An 18,270-nucleotide genomic window follows, 5' to 3' on the forward strand; every position below is an offset into this window, starting at 1 on the left:
TTCCTAACCCTCGGAGACTGGAACTGTAAGGGTTGTACTTACCTGCAAAATGCACTAACTTTTCTTCCCACCAGGAACTGTTATGAAAATTGCAGTGTCAACTTCTAAAACAGATTATTGCCATTTATTAAAAAACTGTAAAACTTACCAATTTCAATCAAAGTGGTATTGATACATATGTGAAATACTTAATTTATGTTCTTACCTGCAACTTGAATCTTGTGGTTCTAGAAATAAATTAACAAAAGATATTTTTGCTACATAAAATGCATTGGTCTGGAGTTAAGTCATTGAGAGTGTGCTTCTTCTATTGTCTGTGTGTACAACAAATGCTTTGCACTACCCTCTGATAAGCCTAACTGCTCGACCACACTACTACAAAAGAGCATTAGTATTATCTACTTTAGCCTCTGCAGAACCCCTGGACTCTGTGCACACTATCTCATTTTGATACAGTATATACAGAGCCAGCGTCCTACACCCGGTCGTTCTTGATCTTCTTAAGAACGAAGTGGTATGGGCGGAAAGGCGTATAGGAGGCCTGAAATCCACTTTCAATGAAAAGCACCACCGAGCGCTTGCCGCCTTGGAAACTCCAACGCACAATAGTAATGACATTGCGGGTACTCTGCAGAGGTGAACAGATCTAACCAAGGCTCTTCCCCCAGCTGAAAGTGTCCTTGCACCACCGCGGGTGGAGACACTACTCGTGAACTGCTAGGCATTGACAGCGGAGTTTGTCCGCCCTGGCATTCAGAGAACGACCAGGGTTATACCCTGCTGTTCCAGCCATGTCCAGAGATGCAGGGCCTCTTGAGAAAGGGTCCACGACTCCACACCGCCCTGCTTGTTGTATGCAGTACCACATTGCGGTAGTGTTGTCCATGAACACCTACACCATCTTCCCTTTTACAACAGGAAGAAATGCTTTCAATGCCAGTTGGATTGCCCAGAGCTCCAGGAAATTGATACAGAGTCCGGATTTCACCAGAGCACAGATGTCTCTGATCACCTCTGATCTGGTTGGGGAAGGGAGTGGAGTCTGCCTCTGACCCAGTCGCAGTTCACTAACCACCACTGCAGATCTTTTGCAGTTCCCTCCGAGATCTGAACTATGTCAGTGAGACTGAGGCTGTGCCCACTGGAACTTCAGGTCCCACTGGGGAGCCCTCATAAGATATTTGGCATGTTTGACTAACAGGATGCAGGAGGCCAGGAGACCCAGAAGCCTCAGAGTCTGTCTCACCGATATCCAGGATAGAGGCAGAAACGTCAGTATCATAACCTGAATATCCTGGACTCACTGTTCAGGAGGATAAGCCCAAAACTGCACTGTGTCCAGAACAGCTCAGATGAAAGGGAGCTTTTGAAAGGGAGTCAGGTGTGACTTTGGCACGTTTATAGTGAACCCCAAGTGAATGCAGGAGGTTCGCCGTAGTCTGAAGGTGGGTGACAAGAGCCTGGGGCGTAGGAGCCTTTAATAGCCAGTCATCTAGGTAGGGGAAGACTGAAATCCTTAACCTGCGCAGATAAGCAGCTACCACCGCCTGGGTGCAGGCAGGAAGGGGATGTGAAAATACACAACCTGCAAGTCCCATCACTACTATACAGTCTCCTTGGTCTAAGGCAGGAAAGACCTGAGAAGGAGTGAGCATCTTTAATTTCTCCTTCTTGAGGACAAGATGGACGTCTCGTAAATCCAAAATAGGAAGAAGACCCTTGTTCTTTTTGGGAATCAAAGTAGCGTAAATACCTGCTGCCTACTTCTGACATTGGGACCCTTTCTATGGCTCACTTGGCCAGGAGAGCTGCAACTTCCTCGCTGAGCAAAACTAAATGATTCACATAGAGGGAGGGAAAGACTGGAAGGGGAGGGGATGGAATATCCCTTCTGTATGATCTGTGAGACTCATTTGTCCGAGTTATGGACAGACAGTAAGGGAGATGAAATTGAACCCTCCCTCCAACTGGACACTAGTTGTCTTACAAAATTATACTGAGGACTTAGGCGCTGTGGAGGAGGGGGACTGTGTGGTGGCCAACCTCTGGCTAGACCCTCTCGGTCTGAAGGTACCACAACCTCGACTATGCTGAGTTGACAGAGGACGGTGGCTGATTTGTGGGTGGCGTGGCACCACACCCCTTCTGAAGCCTCAAAAGGAGGGAAGGCAGACTGCTGGCGTACGGGTGCCGAGAGGCCCAAGGATCTGGCCGTAACCAGAGAGTCCTTGAAGCACTCAAGCGCCAAGTCTGCCTTCTTTCCAAGTAGGTGCGAGCCATCGAAGGGCCTGTCCATACGGTTTGCTTGGACATCCTCAGAAAAGCCAGACGTACGGAGCCAGACGTGGGAACGAAGGGCCACTGTCGATGAAATCGCCCTACCCAGCGAGTCGGTTGTGTCCAAACCACACTGTACTGTACAATTTGCTGCAACTCTCCCATCTTTAACAGTTCTGTACGCCCTCTGGGACTTGGGGCAGCACCTGTGCCACCATATCCCATAAAGTATAGGAAAAACGGCCCAATAGGCATGAGGTGTTTACAAACCTCAATGCCAGGCTGCAGAAAGGAAATGTTTTCTTACCAAGCTGATCCAGCCTCTTGGATTCCCTATCAGGGGTAGCGGAAGGGAAGGCACCAAGGGAAGTGGAAGCCTGGACCACCAAGCTCTCCGGGGTGGGGTGCTGGGTAAGGAAACTAGGATCGTTAGGAGCTGGTCTATGGCGGCAGCCGATAGTCCTATTTACAGGAGCACCTATGCTGGGTTTGGACCACGTCCCAAGCAGGACATCAGAAACAGCTTTGTTAAAGAGTAAAATCAGCTTTAATGTGGAATCCCCCGGCTGAAGCACCTCAGTCAGGAGCTTAGTCCTAACTGGCTCCGTAGGCAAGTCTAGGTACAAGACCTCAGCTGCCCTACACACCACCATAACATATGAAGCTTGTAGGAAGTTGGCTCTGTATGTACTATTTCAAAGTAAGAAATAGCATGCACAGAGTCCAAGGGTTCCCCTTAGAGGTAAGATAGTGGCAAAAAGAGATAATGCTAATGCTCTATGTTGTGGTGGTGTGGTCGAGCAGCAGGCTTATCAGAGGGTAGTGTTAAGCATTTGTTGTACATACACACAGGCAATAAATGAGGAACACACACTCAGACAATTCCAGGCCAATAGGTTTTTGTATAGAAAAATATATTTTCTTAGTTTATTTTAAGAACCACAGGTTCAAGATTTACACACAACACTTTAAATGAAAGGTATTTCACTCAGGTATCTTAGGAACTTTGAATCAACAAAATACCATGTACAGTTTTGGCAAAGATGGCAATAAGCTATTTTAAAACTAGACACAGTGCAAATATCAACAGTTCCTGGGGGAAGTAAGTATTTTTTAGTTTTTCAGGTAAGTAAAGCACTTACAGGGTTCAAGTTTGGGTCCAAGGTAGCCCACCGTGGGGGGTTCAGAGCAACCCCAAAGTTACCACACAAGAGCTCAGAGCCGGTCAGGTGTAGAGTTCAAAGTGGTGCCCAAAACGCATAGGCTTGAATGGAGGAGGGGGTGCCCCGGTTCCGGTCTGCCAGCAGGTAAGTACCCGCGACTTCGGAGGGCAGACCAGGGGGGGTTTTGTAGGGCACCGGGAAGGGGGGGGGGGATGACACAAGTCAGCCCAAAAAGTACACCCTCAGCAGCACAGGGGCGGCCGGGTGCAGAGTGCAAACAGGCGGCGGGTTTGCAATTGGTTTCAATGGGAGACCCAGGGGTCTCTTCAGCGAAGCAGGCAGGCAAGGGGGGGCTCCTCGGGGTAGCCACCACCTGGGCAAGGGAGAGGGCCACCTGGGGGTCGCTCCTGCACTGGAGGTCCGATCCTTCAGGTCCTGGGGGCTGTGGGTGCAGTGTCTTTACCAGGCGTCGGGTTCTTTGAAGCAGGCAGTCGTGGTCAGGGGGAAGCCTCTGGAACCAAAGGCGCACCGGCAGGGGCATCCCATTCAAATATGAGGCCAGGGCATCCTTATTCGGGGGGTCGTTCCGGCTCCCAGAAAGTGAGAGAAACCTGAAGTCGGCCCTAGCATCATCGACGTTCCCGAGATGCCTCGTCGGCCGATGGGCGTCACGAAGTCCAGTTGGACGACGTCTTTTTGTGCCTTTTCACCCTGAGTGCCCAGAGGACCTTGAGTGCGACAAAGAGGACTTAGGGCTCCTGGAGCAGTCCCGCGACCTCCTCCTGGATCAGGACTGTGACCTCCTAGGAGTCGCGCCAACCAAAGTAGACTGCTGGGCCGACATGAGCTTCAGAGACTGCTCTCTCAAAGCTGAGTTGTGATCTATGTTGAGGCATCAGAGACATACCTGATGGTGGTCCGTCACCGACATGGTGCCCTGGCATGCACCACACGGCTTGAACCGGACATCCTCGCACAGACTTGAAAAAGCATCGACAAAAAGGTCAAAAAAAGGGCCTGCCAAAAGAGGAAGAGGGTAGCTAGAATCTGGATTTGAGCTTAACCGGCACAGAAAGAAAAGAACTGACGTACGCCTTTATAAGCAACCGTGATGTCACAGATGGCTCCAACAATGCTGACAACGCCACGTGGAACCAAACAATGCCACCCGACAGCTTGCACAGAGTATGTTCAGCAAAAATTCCAGATTCCAAGCCGACGCCAGGAAATTCAAAGGTAAGGAATCTGCAGCTAGAAGTCTCCATCAGGTGCAAAAATTCCGAAAGGGGGGGCCTGTGGAACTTTGGGGCCTGAATGCAATACAGAGGGCAGCCGGTAAATACAGAATGCGCACATCATGTCCTCCGAACGCCTCTACTTGTTGCAATGTCTAAGACAGACATGGAAATTGAGAGTGTGCTAAGATCCTACTTTAAAGTGGCACCAATGGAGAGTGGGAGTGAGACCAGGTTTCAAGTTGGCCTTCTGGCACCCTCTCTGGAGACCAAAAGTGGTGGGGGAGGGAGGATCCCCACTTTTGTTTTCAATGGTTTTCTTGGATTTACCTGAAGACTTTAACCACGCTAATAGAGTGCTTTGGGAACAACTTTGGGAGCAGGAACAGGACCCAACTTTCAACTTCAACTATTTACGGCCTTTGACCGGTCATGGCGCAAATCTTTCTTATGTTTGACAATGTAAAGTTTTTCCTCAAGGTTCTGTATGGCCTTCAGATTCAGCTGAGCAAAGTCATCACAGGCCTTGGCGCTATGCTTTGACACCCCCAGGCACCATAAAAAAGACTTAGTGAGGGTCTGTTACAGATGTTTGTGATGGTCCCTGCACAGTTTAACGCCTTTCATGCTTATTTTTTTTTTTTTGGAGGGGGGAGACTTTTTACCTTGCACACTGATATAGGTTTGTATAAAGTAACACTCAAAAGACCAAAGTGACACTTCGGATCTGCATCTGGAGGAACTGAGGTCAATGCAAATGGGGGGCTCTGCTCACCACTTCTCAAGCAGGCTGACATTGGTACAGAGCTGCACCATACATCATGTTAAAGTTTCTGTATCCCGTCTGACACCTGAGGAATATTCACAAGGAGAAGAATCTGCAGTTTTAAGTATCCATCAGAAAGACAAGAACTGATGTTGACACAATGACATGCCGGTAAATATTGGCCCCAACATCACTTCTGGGGTGGTATGGGGTTGAGAGAAGCCACCATGCATAGGAACTGCTGCCGAGAAAAATCTCCAGAACCAGTCTGGTGCCTGGGGGTATTGACAATTTGAGGAATGTGCTGTTAGAAGTATCTGTCAGAAATTTAAGTTAATAAATACTGGATGGATTTATGCTTGTAGGAAATATCCCTTTTGACATGGTCACCTCCCATTTTTTGTCACTGGTACGGAGGTTTTTTTGACTGAAGGTGTACTACGTTCCTGCTAACCAAGTCCCCAGTGTCAGTGCCCTTTCGCTAAAACAAGGTAAAAGGTCTGATTGTGTATAACTGGAACACCCTTTAGTACCTCTAAGTCCCTGGTAAATGGCACCCATAGCACCTAGGACCTTGGTGCTAAAGAGGATACCTAAGATCTGCAGCAAGTATTGTGCCAGCCCTAACGGACCTCCATGCAAATTGCACACAGTCTGCCATTGCAGACAATGTTATGGTGCAAGCTACGAGTGAAAACACAACATGGCACACCCACTGTGCGCCATGCCCCCAACTCACTGAAACTAACATATGTAAGTCACCCCTACAACAGGGCCCTAGAGTCCTAAGGCAGGGTGCATTATATTTTATGTGAGGACATATCTGCATGAGCAGGTATGCCCTTTGATGTCCAGTTCAATTACTATATGTTCCAAGTAAACAGGGAAGCCATTACGAGTTACTCAGCTACAATATGGCATCACTGAAACACCTTCTCTTGATAAATACATACTGAAGAGAGTATTAGATTTATTATGATGGTCACTCAGAGGGCAACTCAGAGATGCTTCCTGAAGCCTTCTAGCCCTCTAGTGTGTTGACCGACTAGTACTGACCAGCCTGCAATCACAGACATGTTTCTAACCCCTTGGAGGTGAAAGCCCACACTCTGAGTTCAGAAACAATGCCTGTTCCAGAGGAAGGTGTTTTCATCTCTTCTAGCAGGATGGCTATTATATTTGCCTACCAAGGCCAGGGACTTCAAAGTCACCGTCATCCTTTGATAAGCAACCCTGGCTTCCCCTTCGACCTCAGGAATGGCATCCCCTGCCCTGCGGCCTATTTGGCACCAGGACAGGCAGGAAATTAGCTATGCAAGGAGGCATGCTGCACTATCAGGCTAGCCACAGCCCTAAGGTGGGCAGCCTGATGTGCTACATTAACAAAGGGTTCCATCATCTTGTTTTGGCACAATAAGATATTCTTGGACAGGGTTATGCCCAAGCCCAAGCCCAAAAGGAAGTGGTCATATAGGGAGTGTAGTCACCCCAGGGGTAACAGGCCCATTGGCTACTACACTTCTGTAACCACCCCTAAATTGAGTATTTAGGTGGCCCAGACACCAGGAAGATAGATACCTCTGACTACAAGAAGGACAAAGAAGAGTCGACCAGCGTGAGAACTGTGGGTCAGCTTGGACTTCTGGTGCCACAACTGTCTACCTGCTGCTGCCCTGACAATCGCCTGGACCAGACTTGTCCTGCAGCTGTGTATCTCCCATAAGCCTCGGAAGGCTATCAGCACTTCGCCAACCAGCCAGCATCTCACTTGGAGTGAAGGAGCCACTTTTCTGCAACCCGCAGGCACAGACCATGTCGTCTGTCCACTGATCTGCTGACCATCGGGTCCACCAAAGCAGCGGTCACCCAGGAGAAGATCACCATGCTCTAGGAGGACAGACATGTCTCCCCAGCAAGCTTGGAGACATCAAGCCCACCAGGAGTCACCCTGCACCAATATCCTGGGTACCAGAGCATGTTCAAAGCACCAAGGGGACCAGACACCACTGCCACGCTAAAAGACTACCTGATCACCATAGGACGACAGAACCAATGAGGTTGACCACAAGAATGACCCTGTTGGTTTTTCTTCCCCCTCTGCTGGTCTAATCAAGACCCAGGATAGTGTTCGACACACCGGACCAGTCAACCAGTCAACTGCACCCATGTTCCCCGGCTCAAGTCCACAACTATCCAATGTGCACCCTTGCTCCCAGGAACCTCACAAACTGAGCCCCCAGTTGGGAGCCCCTGGAATTGTCCCAAAGTACCCCTTTGCAGCCTGTTTCTAGGTGGCCCCATTGTTTGGCAACGGTGCAGTGCACAAGGCACCCAACCCATCCAGCACCTCTACACCCGGACATTCCAGATCATGTAAAACCAAACTGCTTGTGGTTCTCGTGACCTTGCCCCCTTAACACCTTTGCAAATACTTGTATGCAGTACATGTTCTTTTTCCACAGAAAAGCATTACAGCGTAATTGCACATTGGTGAGATTTACTTATCTCACTGTGCAAAGAAATACTACAAACAGTACTTACCTAATTCTGAAGATTTTGGGTGTTTAAGAGGAAAGTGTTATTTTTCTAAAACTGGCTTTGAGTTTCTTTTTGAGTGCATGTCTCATTTATTGACATTGTGTTCAACAAATGCTTCGCTGATAAGCCTAAACTGCTGGTCCACACTACCACAAAAGAGAGCATACAGGGTTACTTTAACCTCTATTAGCCAATAAGAGTCGCTTGTACTATCTGCATAGTGTACCCCTACATTAGTACACTGCAAAGACAACCAGCTTCTCACAATGCTATTTTGCAATCTGCATTTTTAACATGCAATTTTACGGAATTCTTCTGCTGAAATTTAATCTAAATACAGGGCAAGTGAGGAATCTATGGTTAGAGAGAGAATCCACAGGAAAGAGCCTTACCAAATGTAAATAACTTATTCTTCGGATGGATACTTCGAACCACAGACTCCTCACCTTGTGAATATGTAATAAATCAGTGCCTTGCCAGGTGGTGGGTCTGTATTATGGCTTAGAACAAAAATCATGCATGACCGAACAAAAAATGTGTCCCTCCCTCTAAACGTGGCTTTCAAGACAGCAAAACTTCATGAATGTGTAAACAGACCCCATGTCACAGACTGACACCTGTCCAAGATAGACATGCCAAGCACCAGTAGTGTGGTAGCAGCCTTGGCTCTAGTGGAATAAGCCCGGCCAATGCATAGCAGATTTTGATGCAAAGCACAATCCATCTTGAGGTGGTCTGTTTCTGCACTGCTTTTCCCAGACAAGCTCACAAAAAGCTGATAATCCATCTGACAAGTCCTTGGTAAAATTAACATAGAAGCTCAGCGCTCTCTTTCGGCTTAAGCAAAGAGTCTTTCTTCCTCGTTGGGCTAAGAACGCCAGCAGGATGATAGACTGCCAGATATGGAAAGGAGCCACAACTTTTGGGGAAAACGCTGCCTTAAACTGTTAAAACTAGCTTGCTTGGAAACAAGGCTGTAGGAAGTTGGCTCTGTATATACTATCTCACAGTGAGAGATTGTGTGCACCGAGTCCAAGGGTTCCCCTTAGAGGTTGATAGTGGCAAAATTAGATAATTCTAATGCTCTATTTTGTGGTAGAGTGGTCGAGCAGTAGGCTTATCAGAGGGTAGTGTTAAGCATTTATTGTACACACACAGGCAATGAATGGGGAACACACACACAAAGACTTAACTCTAGGCCAATAGGTTTTATATAGAAAAATATATTTTCTTAATTTATTTAAAACAACAAGATTCAAGATTTGAAGTTAATACATAACATGCAAGGTACTCCACACAGGTAAGTAAGGAACTTTGAATTAGAGTAGTAACATACACAGTATAGGTTAAAATGGCAATAAGCTATTTTAAAAGTGGACACTGCAAAAAATCAACATTTCCTGGTGGAGTTAAGTAAGGTTAAGTTTCTGAGGTAAGTAAAGCACTTACAAGTTCAGTTTCCTGGGCAAAGGCAACCCCAAAGTCACCATACCAGCAACACAGGGCTGGTCAGGTGCAGAGGTCAAAGGAGGGCCCAACACACATAGGTGCCTACGGAGAACAGGGGTGCTCCAGTTTCAGTCTGCCAACAGGTAAGGACCTGCGTCTTCGGAGGGCAGACTAGGGGGGTTTTGTAGAGTACTGGGGCGGGGGGGGGGGGGGGGGTGACACAAACAGGCACACCGAACACACCCTCAGCGGCACAGGGGCAGCCAGGTGCAGTGTGCTTAGTAGGCAACTGGTTTTCTGTAGAAATCAATGGAGGGACCCGGGGGTCACTGTAGCGATGCAGGCGGGGCACAGGGGGGCTTCTTGGGCCAACCACTGACTGGGCTAGGCAGAGGGTCGTCCGATGGTCACTCCTGCACTGGAGTTCGGTTCCTTTCGGTCCTGCGTGTCCAGTGCTTTGTCCAGGCATCGGGTTCTTTCTTCCAGGCAGTCACGGTCAGGGGGAGCCTCTGGATCCTCTCTGCAGGGGGGGGTCATCTCAGGTTACTCATGAGGTCACAGTCGCCTGGGAGTCCTCTCTTCAGTGTTGGTTCTCTGGAGCTCGAGCCGGGGGCATCGGGTGCAGAGTGTGAAGTCTCAAGCTTCCGGCGGGAAGAGTGAGTTCTTTAAATGTTGTTTCTTTGTTGCAAAGATTTTGCTGTTGGTGAACAGTGCCGCTGTTCTTGGGAGTTTCTTGGTCTTTTGGTTTCAGGGTAGTCCTCAGTCTTCAGAGGTCACTGGTCCCTGTCGGATGCGTCGCTGTGCAGGTTATTTGAGTCTGGAGACAGGCCGGTAGGGCTGGGGCCAAGTCAGTTGTCGTATCCGTTGTCTCTGCAGGGCTTTTAGGTCAGCAGTTCTCCTTCTTTGTGTAGGTTGCAGGAATCTGATTTCTTGGGTTCTGGGGTGCCCCTAAATACTAGCTTTAGCGGTGTGTTTAGGTCAGGAGGGCAGTAGCCAATGGCTACTGTCCCGGACGGTGGCTACACCCTCTGTGTGCCTCCTCCATGAGGGGAGGGGGGCACATCACTAATCCTATTGGGGGAATCCTCCAATCTCAAGATGGAGAATTTCTAAAGGCAGGGGTCACCTCAGGGCACCTTAGGGGCAGTCCTGACTGGTGGGTGACTCCTTGTTTTTCTCATTATCTTCTCCAGCCTTGCCATCAAAAGTGGGGGCAGTGGCCAGAGGGGCGGGCATCTCCACTAGCTGGGATGCCCTGGGGGGCTGTAACAAAAGGAAGGAGCCTTTGAGGCTCACCGCCAGGTGTTACAGTTCCTGCAGGGGGGCGGTGAGAAGCACCTCCACCCAGTACAGGCTTTGTTCCTGGCCACAGAGTGACAAAGGCACTCTTCCCATGTGGCCAGAAACTGGTCTGGTTGTGGCAGGCTCGCAGAAACTGGTCAGTCTAGCACTAGGAGTCGGACTGGTATTCAGGGGGTATCTCTAAGATGCCCTCTGGGTGCTTTTGACAATAAATCCCACACTGGCATCAGTATGCATTTATTGTGCTGAGAAGTTTGATACCAAACTTCCCAGATTTCAGTGTAGCCATTATGGAACTGTGGAGTTCATGTTTGACAAACTCCCATACCATATACTCTTAATGGCTACCCTGCACTTACAATGTCTAAGGTTTTACTTAGACAGTGTAGGGGCATAGTGCTCATCCACATATGCCCTCACCTGTGGTATAGTGCACCCTGCCTTAGGGCAGTAAGGCCTGCTAGAGGGGTAACTTACCTATGCCACAGGTAGTGTGAGGTTGGCATGGCTTAGTCATTTCCTCCCCACCAGCACACACAAGCTGTGAGGCAGTGTTTATGTGCAGAGTGAGAGGTCTCCAGGGTGGCATAAGACACGATGCAGCCCTTAGAGACCTTCCCTGGCATCAGGGCCCTTGGTACCAGGGGTACCATTTACAAGGAACTTATCTGGGTGCCAGGGCTGTGCCAATTGTGGGAACAAAGGTACAGTTTAGGAAAAGAACACTGGAGCTGGGGCCTGGTTAGCAGGGTCCCAGCACACTTTCAATCATAACTGGCATCAACAAAAGGCAAAAAGTCATGGGGTAACCATGCCAAGGAGGCATTTCCTTACAAAGGCGGTATACAGTTGCTGGACAGAGTGATTGCAGATCATTTGCACCAGAAGTTGATGTGATTTATATGAGGAACTCTGTCTTTAGAGGGGCAGATTGTAATTGTTTTTATATAGTGCTTATGAGACGTCAAAGTGCTTTTTGGCGGGTAGCACGCTACTCTAGAACCCAAAAATGATTAGGGGTGCATTGGTGTAGGAAAACGTGAGCTAATTTGAGTGGTGGACATGCACGTCTGTTGGTATGATTGAATAGGATAATGGAGGGATAGAGGAGGGAGGAGTCTAGAAAGTGTTAATTGTGGGATCACAGTAGTAAGATGAGGTTTGATATGAGTATAATGATTGACAGAGGAGGGTAGAGTTTAGAAAGGGATTAGGGAGATCATTGTAGTAAAATGAGGTTTGGGATGAGTCAAAGGAGAGTGCACATGCTCAAATGGGGGTGCACATCAGAAACATAAGAACCAAATTGAGAACCCGCTGGTGCATCAAAAAACGTTTTGGCGGTGTGGGCCAGCCGTTTTAGAAAAATACATCCGGGGATTTAAACAGAGATGACCAGGTAGTCACTGAAATGCTGATAAGGCTGATAACAAGTAATGTTTAACCATATCCACAGCAAGGCCTTGTTGGGCTAAAGAAAGGGAAAAGACAGGAGCACATTAGATACAGGGAGTGCAGAATTATTAGGCAAGTTGTATTTTTGAGGATTAATTTTATTATTGAACAACAACCATGTTCTCAATGAACCCAAAAAACTGTTCAGAGAGGTGTACTGTTTTAAATCTCACATTTGATGATGGACCACAGGTTCTCAATGGGGTTCAGATCAGGTGAACAAGGAGGCCATGTCATTAGATTTCCTTCTTTTATACCCTTTCTTGCCAGCCACGCTGTGGAGTACTTGGACGCGTGTGATGGAGCATTGTCCTGCATGAAAATCATGTTTTTCTTGAAGGATGCAGACTTCTTCCTGTACCACTGCTTGAAGAAGGTGTCTTCCAGGAACTGGCAGTAGGACTGGGAGTTGAGCTTGACTTCATCCTCAACCCGAAAAGGCCCCACAAGCTCATCTTTGATGATACCAGCCCAAACCAGTACTCCACCTCCACCTTGCTGGCGTCTGAGTCGGACTGGAGCTCTCTGCCCTTTACCAATCCAGCCACGGGCCCATCCATCTGGCCCATCAAGACTCACTCTCATTTCATCAGTCCATAAAACCTTAGGAAAATCAGTCTTGAGATATTTCTTGGCCCAGTCTTGACGTTTCAGCTTGTGTGTCTTGTTCAGTGGTGGTCGTCTTTCAGCCTTTCTTACCTTGGCCATGTCTCTGAGTATTGCACACCTTGTGCTTTTGGGCACTCCAGTGATGTTGTAGCTCTGAAATATGGCCAAACTGGTGGCAAGTGGCATCGTGGCAGCTGCACGCTTGACTTTTCTCAGTTCATGGGCAGTTAATTTGCGCCTTGGTTTTTCCACACGCTTCTTGCGACCCTATTGACTATTTTGAATGAAACGCTTGATTGTTCGATGATCACGCTTCAGAAGCTTTGCAATTTTAAGAGTGCTGCATCCCTCTGCAAGATATCTCACTATTTTTGACTTTTCTGAGCCTGTCAAGTCCTTCTTTTGACCCATTTTGCCAAAGGAAAGGAAGTTGCCTAATAATTATGCACACCTAATATAGGGTGTTGATGTCATTAGACCACACCCCTTCTCATTACAGAGATGCACATCACCTAATATGCTTAATTGGTAGTAGGCTTTCGAGCCTATACAGCTTGGAGTAAGACAACATGCATAAAGAGGATGATGTGGTCAAAATACTCATTTGCCTAATAATTCTGCACTCCCTGTATATGCTGAGAACACTAAATGACAAACTTCTCCCAGCGTCCAGCATAAATGGTTTTTGTTCAGAGACACCTAGAAGCAAAAATGACACTACTTTGGGAAGGGCAAAAGTAGTTAACTTTTGCAGCTCAATCTCAAAGCATGTAAGTATACAATTTTCAGGCTTGAGTTCCCCCTGCAGCTGAGACAGGGTTCTCCCAAAGAGGCAGCTGGGTCAGAGGACAGATGCTCATGGCCAGGTTCTGGCTACCAGTTCACTACAGAACCATTAGTAGGACTTTGGCCCAGCTATTCCTGATGATCAGAGAACTTTGAACAGGAGAGGTGGAGGGAGTGAAGTGTGAAGGAGTGACTAGTTCAATTCCAACTGAAAAGCATCTCAGAGAGAAAAGCTTTGGGAACTTTACTTCTCAAATATTTGAACACTGCGTTCTTGGCAGTGGCAAAACTTCAGGCCTGGGTTCTTTTCAATGCAGGATGATATCCTGCGTCACCTTTGAGTGTAGATACCATCTGTGATCCGCTAGGCAATGACAGCTGAGTTCACCGGCCCTGGTGTTTAAAGATCCTGCCAGGTGTTGTACTTTCAGGAAAATGTCCATACGACTCCACCAGAGGCGTAGAGCCTCCTGACACAATGCCCACATGGTAGTGGAAGCCAAGATAAGTTGCATCCGTTCCCCTTTGTTGGGCATGACTAAAGCTTTTAGTGCCAAGTTAATCCCCTGCAACTCAAAAAAATGTATGTGGAGACAGGTTTACACCATAGACCAGAGTCCTCTGATTTCCACCTCTCTCATATAACCTCCTCAACCCAACAACAACGCTCCAGTCAGAACCTTAACTCTGGGTGACATACAGAAAGGGGTCTTTCTTCTGTAGAATGGACAAATGGTCCTCTGGAATTTGTTGCGGTGTAGGTGGTTTGTTTGGAGGAGGTGTTACTATCCTTGCCAACTTGAAGCATACACCTGCTCGATGTGATACTTTGCCACTGATAGAGGTAATAACTTATCCTGCCTGAAACCTTTCCTCCCCACTGCATCCAGGTTTTTGCTCTCTTTGTCTGGAGACCTGAGCTGTAGCACAGTCCTTCCTTGTGACTGAAACTGAGGGCAGTGGGTAGGGGGTCTGTCCATCTGATCAGCAGGTCTTACTGAGGCGGTTTTTACTTCTTTTAACAATCTAACCAGAGGAGACATGAAAGAAGTAGCATTAAGAAAGTTCTACCCTGGCTTCCAATAAAAGTGAGACCATGGGCAGTGACTGTCCGGTGTAGAAGGGTGTTCTCTAAATTGATAGAAGTCGAAGGGAATGGCATTGGAATTAGAACATTACATAGGGCAGCTTATCTGACTAAAACATCATTCAATCCAGGTATGTTGTTGAAATGATAAACTGTAGATGGGGATTATGTTTCAGGAGGCAAACACTTATTAAAAAATGAAGGGGTGGAATATCTGGATTTTGACCTTGGACAAGAGTTGTTTTTTTTTTGTTGCAGGGAACAACCTTGTGCCCTCTACCAAAGAATTAAGCTTACCTGATGAAAGTAACCGTTCCCTTGATGATTTGTAGCTCCTTGGGAGGACCTTTGAGATAATGAATGCAGAAAAGGGCATAGCAATACCAGTTGTGACGTAGCTGTAGATACCACTAATGATGCAGGGATTGGAGAAACAGGAAAAGAAGAAGCTAAAGGATGAGTCAACTTCCATAAAGAAGAAGAGATGGATCACTGGAGAAACTGTCCTAGTTGAAGAATATTTTTCTTCAATAGACTATCAGATACAACCTTCACTTTTCTCCAGATTTACCTGCACAGCCAGTCTGCTAATAAATGTACAGATCTGCTTGCGGTATGTCTTCCGACATCAAATGGAGCTTAAATATTGAGCCATGGCTCAACATTCCTTGCTTTGAAAAACCAGGCCTCGACAGCAAGACATTTTTCAATGTGTCCGTCTCGATGATGAAAGAGTGGATCGAGATGTTCTCCGCGGAAGTCTTTAAAGACTGGTGGAAGCCCATTGATAAAGAGAGTCCACACTCCCCAGATAACCAGTTAACAGGCTACTGACATCTAATGGACCTCCTGCAGGCAATGAAGAATTTTGTTTTCCCTGTCTTTCAATGCTATCTTGATATGTGCTTGCTGTGTGTGGTCTTCTGGGCAAAGCAAGGCACAGACAGCAGAGTGGCCGAGGCTCTGCTTGGGAGTTTTTTCTCCTACAAAAAGAGGAGAAATGTGCTGCCTTTTTATGATAAAAACATGTATTTTCTGTCAGAAAACTGAAAATAAACTTTCCTTCTTTTAAAAGACATCATGTGTATCAAAAAAGTCGATGTCTGGAAATAAGTTTTCCAAACATTTTGCAGGAAAAGATTTTTAAAAGAAAAGAATTAAAAAAACAAAAGCTGAGAACCATTCTCCAGGATACAGCTGCTAGGGACGAGGTGTGCATCTTCAAAGCAGTGCCAGTACTCAAACATCTCTGGAGTGCAGCCTATTAACCTTTTTTTGTCTGCTTTTCTCTCGCTCTTCCTTCGAAAAAGGGGAACAAAAGAGTTGTTCTCAACATATTTTTTGCTACTGTACTTTTCTGAATTACAAATTTGCATTTTTGTACAAAAACTAGCATTGGCAAATACAGAGTGCTTTATGCTGTCAAAGGCTGTTTTGTTTTAAAATTAACTTTTCTAACAAAAAAAATCCATGTTGTATTTTGTAAAATGATCTCCAGAGCCTACACAGGTGCGGACAATTCAGTGCTTCTGATTATCAATGGAGATCCTCTGAAGGAGAAATCAGAGAAAACAAGTCTGGAGTAAAAAGTTGCATAGTGCTGGAAAAAAACAAGAAAAAATAAAAAAAACATTCACAGGTGTGGGACGGAGGGCGGGTAATATTTTCCGACCCCATCAAAATTGCAGTGAAAAACATTACCATAGAATGCCCCAACTCAAAATTTAAGGCACATTGCAGGAGTAATACGTAAGCAAAAATGAACTCAATTTGACAGACAAACCTAGAGGAAAAAACTGAACAACTAGCTATGCTCATTTTAGCTGCTATATTTTGCATAATTACTTGAGAATCAAGCCAGATACTGTGTCAAAAGTAAATTACTGTTTCCTTATGAAGCATGAACATGAAAAAGACTAGAGACCCTAGAACAGATTAACTCTAGTTAGTTACTTTCATGCAAAGCAAAAATGACTGAAGCACAAGTCATGCACGCTCCTCAGAAAATGTGCACCATTTCTAAATCAACCAATAAAATAACCTTTTAAGATGGCCAGCATAAAGCTACACATCGGTCTACTTACAGTTTCAGCTTCTGATCTAGTCTTGAACATTAAAACCACATTTAATGGAGAATCCTCTTCTTTCAGGTCTTCAATACTTCCAAATTTCTGAAATTCAAAGTCATGTGCTGTGAAAAATGTTCTGAAATGTTTTCAGCTCAGAAGTTAGTACCTGCTATTGGTTATATGGATGTGCACACAAAGGGACCCAAAGAGAAATCCCTTCCGTAAGCTCAATTTCATGCAGAATTGCTGTCACCATGAAGCAACCTTTCTTTACAGTCACAAAAGGTACACTAAACGCAGATATCTGTTTAAAAGGCTAAGAAAATATACATTTTAATTCAGCAAAGTACCACCACTGAGAATAAACGACTACATACTTGAAATATTCAAGGCCTTCTGAGAAAAGTTTACTTGCAGTTTTTAACCTGCCAAAGCATATAGTTGTCATTTCTGCAATCACCGTAAGTGAAAAGGTTTTTAGTGAAGAATGCTACAGGGATTTCCTCTTAATCAAAATCAAAGGAATTACATTTGGACCTCACAGCCCTAGTGACTTAAGCTTGAAGTATCAAGTGTGATAAACTTAGAACTTTATTTTCCCTCTTCAAATCTTTGTCCATTCACTTGCATTTAGCCAATGTCAAATCATCACCTGTCCTCTTCCACCATTACTACAACCTTCACTCCCACTTGTCCTACATCACCACCGTGTCTTTTTCCACAACCACCACTAATACTACCAACCAACAATCCTCAACCACCTGTCCTACAACCCCACCACGTGTCTTCTTTCACAATCTCGACGAATACTACCACGAACAATCCTCAACCACCTGTCCTTCTGCACCATAACCATCATTACTACTATAATTTCTCTGCTTCTAACACCCGTCCTTCAGCAGCACAACAGTACCCCTGCACACTACCTGTTTTCCTGCATGACCAACTTTTTTTAAATTGTTGTTGATGCTCCTCCAATTGTATCATATGGGCTTTTGACCTCTTTTGGTTGCACCTATGGAGCAGTATGTGTTTTGGTTGGGAGCACAACAGTAGGACACATTGGGTCACGGGGTGGTGCAGTGGTCTATTTAGCTCACTGCTCTGCATTGATCATCTAGGAAGGCTAATGTTCCTTGGCATCCTAGCACTGCGATAGGAAACAATGGGCAACTCTACATGGCATAACGAGTCAAAGCAGCTCTGCAATCCTTAAGGTGGCAGTGACTATTCTCCATAAAATCCTTTTCTTTTTCACTTTACAGATTCAAAATATCTATAGAGGTGTATTCTGTCAAATTTACTATCAACATCGGAGTAAATTTGTACTAACTAGGTCCTTACAAAAATGGATACAAATGTTACCTCCTATAGGTATGTTCATGTAAATGGTCATCAAATTTGTCAATGCATAGTTCATAATTCAAAATACCCACATAACCCAAAATATGGTGATGGTATAGGACAGTACAAGTTACTTACCCTCGGTAATGATATATCTGGTAGAGACATATTCTAGTTGCAGATTCCTTAC

At 46.1% G+C, this 18,270-nt stretch overlaps 1 protein-coding gene across 3 annotated transcripts in view; it reads right to left on the reverse strand.

The window, feature by feature from the left end:
- The window catches only part of RBM27 (RNA binding motif protein 27), a 622,061-nt gene that overhangs the window by 68,577 nt on the left and 535,214 nt on the right, over positions 1–18,270 (reverse strand). For all 3 annotated transcript variants that reach the window (XM_069244680.1, XM_069244679.1, XM_069244678.1), the window contains one exon: positions 16,752–16,838. In XM_069244680.1, the coding sequence (XP_069100781.1) occupies positions 16,752–16,838 (87 nt within the window). The remainder of the gene's footprint in view (positions 1–16,751; positions 16,839–18,270) is intronic.

This window comes from Pleurodeles waltl, chromosome 7, assembly GCF_031143425.1.
Source record: "Pleurodeles waltl isolate 20211129_DDA chromosome 7, aPleWal1.hap1.20221129, whole genome shotgun sequence".
In the NCBI taxonomy this organism is placed as follows: Eukaryota; Metazoa; Chordata; class Amphibia; order Caudata; family Salamandridae; genus Pleurodeles; species Pleurodeles waltl.